Here is a 12,632-nt window from a genome sequence, read left to right as displayed (position 1 = left end):
AGAAGGTATAGAAGATGACAAAGAGGAAGAAAAGCTGGCCAGAAACAGGAGAACTCTATGCAACTTCTCCTGATACTACTAATAGTTGTCAGTAATGGTGTAGATGGACGATTTAATCTGGTGGAAGGCAGCTTCCTAACAATACATTCTGTTAACTTTATTGGTTGTGTGGGGAATCATCAACTTACTGTACAATGATGATGACTGAGTTGACGGTTGGTCAACTTACAGTTATCACCAGCTAACCCTCTTGTAAGAATATGTACTAAAAATCTCTGTCCATTTCTGATCATGTCTGTATTTTTTAAAAGTAAAAATTATATGCAGAGAAGAAATCTGACACTGAGGCTCCATTTCCCAGCATTGTTTTAGAAAGAGCTCTTCTAAAAGATACAGTACAGCTTCTGCTCAGTAATTGCAACTGGAAAATCCTGGAAGACAGTAAAATATTGAGTACTTTTCTACATTTAGAAATAGCCATGTGCTATTATTTTTGAAAAGTCAGCAGGTACAGTTCCTCAAGTAAACTCAGAGTGTCACTGTTGGATAACAAGGGAGTAGGGTGAATTAACATTTCAGTGTCCTGACGTGATATTCCTCCATTACATTTCAACTGATGGGAAAGAAAAACACAGCAGAAGGCTTGGTTTTCAAACAGCTATCAGTTTCTTAAGAATTAGCTATCAGGGACTGTATTTCTACTGTCTTACTGCAAGGAAGGCAAAGACAACAATGAAAAGAAGGTACATAGATCGAATCAAGGAGCCCACTCTGAGGCAAGTACTATTTCTATTCCTAGTCTGGTCTGTGTTCTGCTATGTGGCGTCTGAGCAGGTTCACTATTCCATTCCAGAGGAATCAGAGAAGGACTCCTTTGTGGGGAACCTTGCTAAAGACCTGGGGTTGGAGGTGAGAGACTTGGCAAAGCGCAGGCTTGCAATCTCTTCAGAAAAGCAGTACTTTTCTCTCAATGAACACAGTGGCAACCTGTATGTGAAGGACAGGATAGACCGGGAAGAGATTTGTGGAAAATCACCCACTTGTGTCCTAAACCTAGAAGTTGTGGCACAAAATCCCTTGAATATTTTCCACATAAAGATTTTTATCGAGGATGTGAATGATCATGCCCCACATTTCCAGAAAGGAAGTATTGACCTTAAGGTGAGTGAGTCTAATCTGCCAGGAGCTCGGTTTGCCCTTGGAACTGCTGATGATGAGGACATTGGAGTCAATTCCCTACAAGATTATAATTTGACCTCAACACCATATTTCAAACTAGAAATACAAGAAAGTAATGATGGTGGGAAATACGCAGAATTAATATTGCAGAAACAATTGGACAGGGAAAAAAAAGACATGCACTACATGGTCCTTACAGCTGTGGATGGAGGAATACCTAGGAAAATGGGGACTGCCCACATACGAGTTAAAGTTACTGATATCAATGATAATGCACCTGTTTTTTCCCAGGCAAGGTACAAGATAAGCATAAAAGAGAATGTACCCAGAGGAACCTCTGTGCTTCAAATCAAAGCATCTGACAATGATGAGGGATCAAATGCTGAAGTCACTTATACTTTCAGTGATATTCGAGAAAATGCAAAGCAGAAATTTCATCTCGATCCTAGAGATGGAAAAATCACAGTTACAGAGAATATTGATTTTGAAGAAGGGCAAAATTATATCATGATTGTTGAGGCTAGTGATGGAGGTGGGTTGGTGACACATTGCAATGTGGAGATTGAGGTGCTTGATGAAAATGACAATGCTCCAGATGTGATCCTTACTTCCATGTCCAGCCCAGTTCCTGAAGATATTGCACCGGGAGCTGTGATTGCTCTCATCAAAGTTCTTGACAAGGATTCTGGAGACAATGGGGAGGTCGTCTGTCATCTGCAGGATTTTGTGCCTTTCCGGATAGTCCCATCTTCAGATCATTACTTCAAACTCCTCACTGAGGGTCCCCTTGACAGAGAAAGGACTCCAGAATATAATGTCACAATCATAGCCACTGACAAAGGCACACCTCCTCTCTCCACTCACAAATCCATCTCCATACGGATCTCGGATATCAACGATAACCCCCCGTTCTTTGAACGACCTTCCTATACTGCCTACATTCCAGAGAACAACCCATCCGGAGCGTCCATCTTCCAGGTGAAGGCCTCTGACCCAGATCTGGACCGCAATGCCAGAATCACTTACTCCATTCTGGGCAGCAACCTTGAAGAGCTGCCTCTCTCCTCTTATATCTCCATTAATTCCGAGACTGGGGCCATCTATGCCCAGCGCTCCTTTGATTATGAACAATTCAGGGAGTTTCAGATTCAGGTAAAGGCCCAAGATGGAGGCTCGCCACCTCTTGCTAGCACTGTCCCGGTGACAGTTTGTGTTTTGGATAGGAACGACAACACCCCCCAGATTCTGTACCCTTCCCAAGCCACGGAAGGATCATCCCTCTTTGAGATGGTGCCTCGGTCAGCAGAGCCGGGTTATCTGGTGACCAAGGTGGTGGCCGTGGATGCGGATTCTGGACACAATTCTTGGCTATCCTACCATCTGCTGCAGGCCACAGAGCCCTCCCTCTTCAGCATTGGCTCCCACACGGGAGAGATTCAAACAGCCCGAGCAATGCTTGAAAGAGATGCTGTGAAACAGAGGCTGGTCGTCATGGTGAAAGATAACGGACATCCTCCTCTCTCGGCCACTGTGACTTTGAACCTGGTGTTTGCTGAGAACTTCCAGGAAGCCCTCCCAGAGATGAACGCCCAACCTCTTGACTCCGAGTCTCAGTCTGGCCTGCAGTTTTATTTGGTATTGGCCTTGGCTTTGGTGTCCTTTCTGTTTCTGGTGGCAGTGATGTTGACCGTTGTGCTGAAATTCCAAAGGTCAAGAAGCCCGACGTTCCTTCAGTGTTTTGTCCCTGATCCTTGTTCAAAGAGGGGAGCCATATTCCCACCAAACTATGAGGAGGGGACCTTGCCTTATTCTTACCAGATCTGTCTTTCCTCTGAATCCCAGAGAAACGAGCTGACCTTTTTGCAACCCAATGTACAAATAGCGGAGAATATCCTTTGCAATGGTAAACCTGATGCCTCATTGATGTTCAGTGAAGGTATTCATTTGAGTTCTGAAAAGGAGACCGAAGGCTTGGTGAGTTCTTTTTCTCTTAGCTATAACGTAAACTGAGATTATAGTATTTGCTCTTGTGAATTTATAATGCTACTATATTCTTTAAAGATCGCTATATTTCTGGAGAGAAATGTCATCTTTATATTTAATTGATTTACGTTATCTAGAGAAATGTATATGTTTATTTAGGGTATCATACCTTTCTGCATAAAAAGAGGTTCTCTAATGCAAGTGGCACATAAACATAACTCCTCTTCAAGCTTTCAAAAATTCTAAGCATGGATGTCTCCCATTTACTGCAGAACAGTATGTCTGCATTCATTTAACCATTTACAGCCTCTCTTCAGACTTACATTTTTAAAATGGCAAGGTATGTTTATGATAGGAGATGTGACACATTATACATGTGGGTGGATGACTGGAAAAGGGAGGGGGTGTTTAAAAGTGGAAAAGCAAAATTAACTTAACGTTTTATTTTGAGAAATGTGTGATTTGTGCGTGAGTCTGAGCATGATTTATCTGGCGCTGTCTGATATCAATTAAATGCAGGGGAAGGCAATATACACTGTTTTAACATCCCTGAAACTTTGCTGTAAATCAGCTTGCCAGGCTAGTTTTGCCTTGTCATGTTTCCAAATTTGGTGACAATTCTCCAGCATCTCAAAATAAGTTGTCACCATGTTTGCTTGGTGCCTAGATAAGGAGCAGTTCAATTTTTTTTTTTGTATACTTGGCAGACATGAAGGTTCAGTAGAGAAAGGAAAGGAATCTAATTCCAGGGACATCACTGAGGAATCTGAATCATAAAAGTAGTGAATGAATTACCGAAACCAATCTGTCAAAGCTTATCAACCTTAGCATGTTTTGCATGAGACGTCAACGTTGAGCATTGAGTGCTTTAATCCCAATATCTTAACAGCTTTGGATCAACAGTGGTAACACGAGTTTCTTTAGGTCTACTGATGGTTAGCATTGGAGATCTAGTAGTCAACCAAGGTCCAGTTCATATATCAAGTTTTAAGTCAAGAGACCTCCGTCAAAGCAAGAGATTTCTTGAAAGAGACAAAATAACAGGAAGCGCATCCTAGATTGGAAGCAATTATCCACATTATTAGAGATGTCTGTTTCAGTATTCTGCATATGTAGTTTCATAGCTGTAACTGTTTCTTTAAATATACATTTTGTGTTTCATTCCTTCTTTCTTAATTGGGGAGGGACAAGGGTCTTCTGGTCCATGAAACGCTAGTGCCCTCATTTCTTGTAAGATCTCTTTGCAGTCTATTTCTGCTTTATTCTCTCTGTCTCTCTCCTTCCACTACTCTGTACAATTTACAAAACCTTAACATTATAATATAAACATGTAATATAATAAAACAGCAATAATAATCTAATAAAACTTCTCTCAAAGAGACCAAATCTCTAAAGATAAAATAACTAATACCAACAAAAATAAAAACATTGCATATTGTGAGAGTTCGAGTTTTGGTTCCAAATTCAGTTCCAAGAAATCAGTAGATCTTTGTTGTTTCAAAAGAGGTGTGGGATTTATTGATGCATTAAACAATAAACAGGTGTCTGGAACATGATTATGAGTCCTTTCTCTTTCTGCCAATGAGTCTGGAAGGGGCTTCCATTCATTAAACAGGAACGGGTTTCTACAGTCTACAACTGTTGTCCCATGGTCCCAGATCAGCGGGGACCCAGTTCTTTACAGTCTGCCTCGTTGTGCCTTCCAGCAGGGGCACAGTCTCCTTGTCCAGGTCATCATCCCACAGGATCCTTCCATCGGAGTCTCGGTTCTCCCAGGGTCCTCCATGTAACTCCTTCTCTTCATCTCCCTTACTCTCCATTCCAATCTTTCTCTCCTTTCTCTCTCTACTCGTTCCTTTTCCTCTCTCAGTCTCCTCCTGTGCTCCCTCGCCTCTGCTTCTCCCCAATAAGAGGATCTTCTCCTATAATCTGCCTCCTCTTTTGGCACTCTTAATGTCTCCCATAATCCAGTCCAAGGATTCCGCATCCACACCCATTCCCAACTGGGTGGTAGCTGGTCTTTTCTCCTCTCTACCTCCCCTGCCCCTGCTTCAAACTCCACCCTCCTTTTTCTTTCTCTTCGTGCCTTTTCTCCATGAACCTCCCCCATCATCCCTTTCTGCATGTCTTCAGTCAGCTCCTCTATCTCTGTCTCCTGCTGAGGTTCCACTGTAGGTTCTGGTGCAGGTTTGGGGTCCACTTCTTTAGTTTTGTTGTTGAGGAGGGATGGCTCTCCAGCAAGTGGGGTATCCCTCTTGCCCTCTGTCTCTCACACATATATAAATTGTATAGTGTATATATATAATGATATAAAATTATATAGTAGGGGCCCCTTCCAAGGGAAACAGCTACCCCGTAGTTTAAAACTTTTAAAACTTACTGCCCTTGTTCCTTCAATTTTGAGTCACTTGCTGGGGAGGGAAAATAATCACCATAAAAAGGAGGCTGCAGCTCAGAAGGTGGTCCATTCGGCCTTTCTCGTTGCTTCTGAGCATTCCAGGAGGAAATTGTGTTTGTCAACCAGGAACAGACATGCTCAGAAGCAAGCTGAGTGGCTTCTGAACAGTTAGAAGTGAGGAATTACAAGTGAACATGGCAATGGGCACAATCAGAAACCACTCAACATTGATTTAAATGATTTAACTAGGTGATGGAGAATTACTTTTATCTGCTGGTCAAAAAGAGTTTAGGAGGAGAGTGATCCACCAGTGCAGTACCCCACCCACAGCCGGAATAGTGATATCTAATTTTTTTATTGGATATAGCCAGCACATTGCATCAGCTTTAACTGAGTACAGAGAGGATGTGAGGAGTACTTGAACATTTTCTCATCCTCAGTGAGCAAGGCTATCTGAACATATTAAGATATCCTGTGAAAAGAAATTTCTAGCTGCTTTAAGATTTTTATTCCCCCAGAAAAGCAAAAAGATACCAGTCTTTTTTCAGCAGCAGCAGCATTCACAGGGAGGGGAAAAGGACTTATTGCATAAAAACTTGTCTTTCACAGACACACACACACACACACACACACACACACACACACACACACACACACACACACACACACACACACACACACACACACACACACAAACACACACACACACTTTTATTTTGCATCCACATTTGCATTTCATTGTTTAATTTTTATTTGGTGCATTTTTAATACCAGGGAGATTTGCTGCTTCAGATGCCATATAAAGTTGGTCAGACGTGAATACTGTGTAATGTTGGTATGTGAGAACAGCAATGCATCAGGCATCAATTTGGCTTTTTTGGGGGGGGCATGTATGACTTAATATTAAAGACTTTGGAAAACAGGATAAATAACCAACCAAATCTATCCTTTACATGTATATCCTACATACAGAAATCTGTTTATAATGAGAGGGAAATATAATTTGAATGTGGAGAGGAATATAATTTAATAGTATAGTCTTGCAATGCGCACTTAGGGGAAATTGTTCAATATCTGTTTACAAACAAAAGAACTTTGAAATGCATGAAGGACAATTTAATAATAAAAAGCATGATTGCAATTCCGAAAAGAAACACCTGCATTTTCTCCTTATGGCTCTGGGTGTCGCTGTTCACCAGTCCAAAAGAGAAAAGGATGCAGAATCATCCAGGCTGCTCATCTCTGCTGCTCAGATGTGTAAGCACAAATAAACCAGGCTTGAACTTCTACTTAAGGCAACGAAATACTTCAGAAACACAGATAAACTGCTTTGAGCTACAGTGAAATGGAGGAGAGACAGAGGCTTGGGAGATACAAAAGAGGAATCCTACAATGTGTCATCCTGATGTTTGCTTGGAAGACAGTTTTTGGACAGATCCGCTATTCTATTCCTGAGGAGATGCACAGAGGCTCTTTTGTGGGGAATATTGCAAAGGACCTGGGAATGGATGGAAGGCAGATTTCAAACCAAGGACTCCGCATTGTTACTAGCACAGGTACAATCCAGTATTTTTCTCTGAATGTCAATAATGGACATTTACAAATTTCTGAGAGGATAGATAGAGAAGAGATTTGTGGAAGAGAAGAGGTCTGCATATTAAAATTCCAGGTTATTGCTGAGAGCAGTTTAAAGCTTTATTTCATTGAAATAGAAATTCTGGATATCAATGATAATGCTCCCAGCTTTCTGTCAATGGAATGGGAATTGAAAATCAGTGAAATCTCTATTCCTAGATCCCATTTTCCTCTGCCAGAGGCACAAGATCCAGACATTGGTATAAACTCTATACAGAGCTATCAACTCACAGGGAGTAGCTATTTTTCACTAGAGGTTCAAAAAGGAGGAAATGGTGTCAGGCATGCTGAGCTGTCATTGGAAAAGCTGCTGGACAGAGAAGAACAATCAGTTTATGATCTTATCCTCACAGCTCTGGATGGAGGTGATCCCATCAGATCTGGTACTCTGCAAATTCATATCATTGTGATAGATGCTAATGACAATGCACCAGTTTTTAGCCAACCACTTTATGAAGTGAGTGTCAAGGAAAACATTCCTACGTTACATAACAGCACTGATGTTACCTGTCTGTCATGGGTTTGGAGGGAAAGTTCCATCCTATGGGGAGTGGAAGGCGGGACATCAGGAGGAGGGGCCGTACTGTATAAATATGTGATGCCTGTGTGGTGAAGAGGAGATGCTGAGACAGACACTGTGAGACACTGGGTGGGGACGAAGCAGCAGCTGGGGAAGAAGAAGCTGTTGTGGGAGTCTGGGTGTCTGACAGGGTACTACTGTGTGTCAGAGTACCAGCCTGAAAGGTTCAGGGGTCTGTGGGTTAGCCAGAACTGATGGGTTCAGGGTCTGTGCTTTAAGTTAAAGGTTCTAGGTGAACCAAACTGTATGCTTGTGTGTGTGAGAATAAGCCACGTTACTTTATTTTATTCACCTGATTGTTTTATTTACCCTGTTTGTATTTAAAATAAACCTTATTCTTTTGTTGTTTAAAAATCCATCCCTGGTCTGTGTGACTTATTATAGGGAATGGTTGGTGGCAGCTTAGTAACTGTGTGATAGATCCCAGTAGGTCTGGGTTTGTCACATTGATTGGTGTCCAGCGTGTGGGATACGACTGGTCCAGTTGTCCAGTGGTCCAGCAAAGCCTTGGCAAGTGTGCCCAGAGCAAGGGGGGTCTAGTCAGGGACAGTCTGAGGCGCGTAGGTAATCTTCTAGGTGTACCTCACGGGGAGGTGCGCTAGTGGAAGAACGTGCCAACTGGGGAGACTTAGATTAAGGTGCTCTGAGGCAGCCTAGTTTTGGCGGGAAAAAGCTGAGGAAAATCTGCATAGTAACAGCGAGCTAGCTTGCCAGCTGAGAGGCCCAGCAGAGGGGGGTAGGCTCTGACTCGATACTGTTGCAAATTTAGTGCTGAAGAACAGCAGCAATCTCTAGGGAGAGCTGGTTCTGAGGCAAGAAGGAAAAAAAAAAGTGGTCGTTTTATTTTGAGGCTTGACTTTTAAAGCAGCCTGTTCTGAGGGGGGGGTTATGCCCTTGACTCGAAGCCAAGTAGCAGAAATGGGTGAAGTGAAAGACCCCCAGGTGGACCAAGGTTCTGAGGATGAATTTGGCTCAGTGCAGGGTGACAGCACAGGAGAACAAAACCCAGAACTTAGGAAAATGATCATAGCCCAACAGCATGAACTGAGGATGAGGCAATTTGAAATAGAGAGAATGGAAAGTGAGGCCAGAGAAAGAGCTGAAATCAGTCAGGTAGAGGCAGATGCCAGGAAAAGGGAAATGGCCATGAGGATAGAAGAGATGGAACTGAAACACAGAATTAGAATGGCACAATTAGAATTAACATTCCTCAATAAGAGAAACAACAATTTATCAGTTGAAGAAATTGCGGAAAGAGAAAAGTATGAGGCTCAGGCCAGACAAAGTGAGCAAGATCTTGAAAAATATAATCAGCAAAAAGACATTAAATTAAAAGAAATCAGAGATAAGACTGAAGAAAAAGTAAAAGAGATAAAAGCTAGGGCTGAGGAAGAAATTTTACAGATCAGGGCTGAGTTTGAGGCTAAGCAAAAGGAGCTGGAAAAGAAACCAAAAGAAGGCACACAGGTTAAGGCACAACCTCAAAACCTGAATTATTCTGAACAAAACATGAGGGAAACATGGGACCCTAAGTACTCCAAAGGGTTAGTTCAGAGCCTGCCAAAAATGGGCGGCCATTTTGTTGATAAACCTTCTGGGCAGAGCCAGTCCAGGAACCAGATTTTGGAGGGAAAACCAAACCCAGAGGAGAAAGACTCCAAGTACAGCAGAAAATGTTATTTCTGTGAGGGAAAGGGCCATCTAATCTCAGGGTGTGAGAAATGGAAGCAGATAAAAGGAAATGTGCCTCATGATTCTAGTGGAACCAAGCCAAAAGCTGTGTTCTGTGTCCAGAAAGAGCAAAGCTCATTGTCACAGAGGGAGCCTGTTGCCATGACTACTCAGTCTGGAACAGCTACCTATGCTGATCAGGCTGAGGAAAATGGTCCTCTTGTGGAGGTAAAGCGCTGCTTGCTGATAAAAACAGATTCTCAGTTGTTTGAGACAGCAGGGGTGGACGTAGGAATACTTGACCGGCAGTATAGGGGGCTGCGGGACACTTGTTCCCAGGTAACCCTGTGCCATCCAGATATTATTCCTAGGGAGTTTATAATCCCAAATGAGAGCATGAAGGTGGCAGGGATTGAGGGGCAGATAATCTCTCTGCCAGTAGCAGAGGTACCTGTCAACTTTCAAGGCTGGAGGGGAGATTGGCGGATAGCGATTTCATCGACTCTGCCAGCAGCCGTGCTCGTGGGAAATGACCTGGCTGAACATGTGAAAAGGGTGCTAGTGATTACACGCTCACAAGCCACCACAGGGACAGTTCAGGGGGGTAATGATGAGCCAGAGACGGAAGCAGGTGGGGGGAGTTCAGAAGCTGTGGTGGAAACCTTAACCACAGACAGCAGATTTGGACAGGAGCAGAAGGCAGACGCCACTCTCCAAAAGTGTTTTGAACAGGTGACTGACGCCCAGCTGACACCTGAAACCCCAGTGAGATTTCTGGAGGAAAAGGGGATTTTATATAGAGAAACCCTGAGGAATATCTCAAAAGGGGGAGATGGGATCAGAAGTCAGCTGGTGGTACCTGAAAAGTATCGCCCCATGATCTTACAAAGGGGGCACTCTGACATGTTTGCTGCACACTTAGGAGTGAACAAAACACAGCAGAGAATAACACAGAATTTCTACTGGCCTGACATAGGGAAGCAGATCAGGGAGTTCTGTAAACAATGTGATGTGTGTCAAAGGCAGGGGAATAACCGCGACAGGACCAAAGCAAAGTTGTGCCCTTTGCCTGTGATTGACACTCCGTTCAAATGCATAGGGGTGGATATTGTGGGACCTTTGCCCAAGGCCACAAAGAGGGGGAACAGGTTCATTCTAACAATTGTGGACCATGCCACAAGGTATCCTGAAGCCATACCCTTGACAAACATCGAAACTAACACAGTGGCCGATGCTTTGGTGGGGTACATGTCCAGGATGGGATTTGCCTCAGAGATAATCACAGATTTGGGCACATCGTTCACGTCAAAGCTCATGAAGCGCTTATGGCAAATCTGTGGAATAAAGCTCAGGGAAGCCACTGCCTATCATCCTGAAAGTGATGGGGTAACTGAGAAGTTCAATGGGACTCTAATGCGCATGATTAGGGCTTACTTGGCAGAGAATCCAAACAATTGGGACCAGAAGCTGCAATCCCTTTTGGTTGCTTATCAATCAGTGCCACAAGCCAGTACCGGGTTCAGTCCATTTGAACTTTTATTTGGGAAAGGGGTGAAGGGGCCCCTTGATTTGATCGAGCAGGGTTGGGGGCAGATCGCCCAGGGTGACCCACAAGACGTTGTGACATATAGAGACTCTTTAAGGAAGGACCTAAAGAGAAACCTAGAGCTAGCAGCAGAAAACCTGCAAGCTCAGAAGGTCAGACAGAAAACATGGTATGACCACAAAGCTAGAGAGAGGCACTTTGACCCAGGGGAGGAAGTGCTGTGGCCTGGGCCCTGCAGAGAGAGCAAACTGCAGCTGGGTATCCCAGAGAGAAAATACTTGAGTCACATGGTAGGGGGAGGAGTGATAAAACCCCTAGAGGCCAAAATAGAAGCAGTTCGTGATTGGCCTAGACCCAACACCAAGAAAAAAGTCAAATCATTTCTTGGGTTGGTGGGCTACTACAGAAAGTTCATCCCGAGGTTTAGCGAGATTGCGGCTCCGCTGACCGATCTGACGAGGAAGAAGGCTGATGACCGCATCCCGTGGACCAGCGACTGTGAGGCGGCGTTCCAGAGGTTGAAGGAGGCGCTAATCAACTATCCAGTCCTGCGGGCTTCAGACTTCGACCGGGAGTTCATCATCTACACCGATGCGTCTAACAGCGGGGTAGGAGCAGTTCTGTGCCAGGAGGATGAGAATGGTGACCAACATCCAGTGTCCTACCTGAGTAGGAAACTTCAAAAAGGTGAGAGACATTTGGCAACCGTGGAGAAGGAGTGTTTGGCCATAGTCTACGCGATCCAGAAGGCCAAGCCTTACATCTGGGGAAGACATTTTATTCTGTGTACTGACCATTCACCATTGCAATGGTTAAAGACTATGAAAACCCACAATAGCAAACTTATGAGGTGGGCTTTGAACTTACAGGACTATGACTTTGAAGTGAAGGTGGTCAGAGGGTCAGTGAACTGTGTTGCTGACGCCTTATCAAGAAGACCTGAAGACTGAAGACGGCGAAAGAACATAGACTATATGTATATAATGAAAACAAAAAGTTAAAATGTACCTGGTTTTAAATTGGTTTGTATTAATAAAGGTAAATTGATGTAATGTATATGGTAAATGTTTAAATGCCTATTTGAAATGTTTAACTTAGAATGTAAGTAAGTATAATATGGTAGGTATAATTGGTGTTGTGTGTTTTATACAGGTTGTTTTTTTGGGAAAAAGCACTTTTAGCTTTCCCCCTACAAAACAACTTATAAAGAGGGGAGGTGTTACATAACAGCACTGATGTTACCTGTCTGTCATGGGTTTGGAGGGAAAGTTCCATCCTATGGGGAGTGGAAGGCGGGACATCAGGAGGAGGGGCCGTACTGTATAAATATGTGATGCCTGTGTGGTGAAGAGGAGATGCTGAGACAGACACTGTGAGACACTGGGTGGGGACGAAGCAGCAGCTGGGGAAGAAGAAGCTGTTGTGGGAGTCTGGGTGTCTGACAGGGTACTACTGTGTGTCAGAGTACCAGCCTGAAAGGTTCAGGGGTCTGTGGGTTAGCCAGAACTGATGGGTTCAGGGTCTGTGCTTTAAGTTAAAGGTTCTAGGTGAACCAAACTGTATGCTTGTGTGTGTGAGAATAAGCCACGTTACTTTATTTTATTCACCTGATTGTTTTATTTACCCTGTTTGTATTTAAA

At 43.5% G+C, this 12,632-nt stretch overlaps 1 protein-coding gene across 4 annotated transcripts in view; it reads left to right on the top strand.

Moving 5' to 3' along the window:
- The window catches only part of LOC144583006 (protocadherin gamma-C5-like), a 268,787-nt gene that overhangs the window by 17,975 nt on the left and 238,180 nt on the right, over nucleotides 1-12,632 (top strand). The window contains exon 1 of one of the 4 annotated variants that reach the window (XM_072998365.2): nucleotides 3,088-3,153. The exons of the other annotated variants lie outside the window; for them this stretch is intronic. Within the exon in view, the coding sequence (XP_072854466.2) occupies nucleotides 3,103-3,153 (51 nt within the window). The 5' untranslated portion in view covers nucleotides 3,088-3,102. Of the gene's footprint in view, nucleotides 1-3,087; nucleotides 3,154-12,632 lie in introns of those variants that run through there. 4 annotated transcript variants of the gene reach the window in all.

The sequence above is a fragment of the Pogona vitticeps genome, chromosome 4 (genome assembly GCF_051106095.1).
Source record: "Pogona vitticeps strain Pit_001003342236 chromosome 4, PviZW2.1, whole genome shotgun sequence".
Lineage (NCBI taxonomy): Eukaryota > Metazoa > Chordata > Lepidosauria > Squamata > Agamidae > Pogona > Pogona vitticeps.
This window is presented reverse-complemented; position numbering and strand designations above follow the sequence as displayed.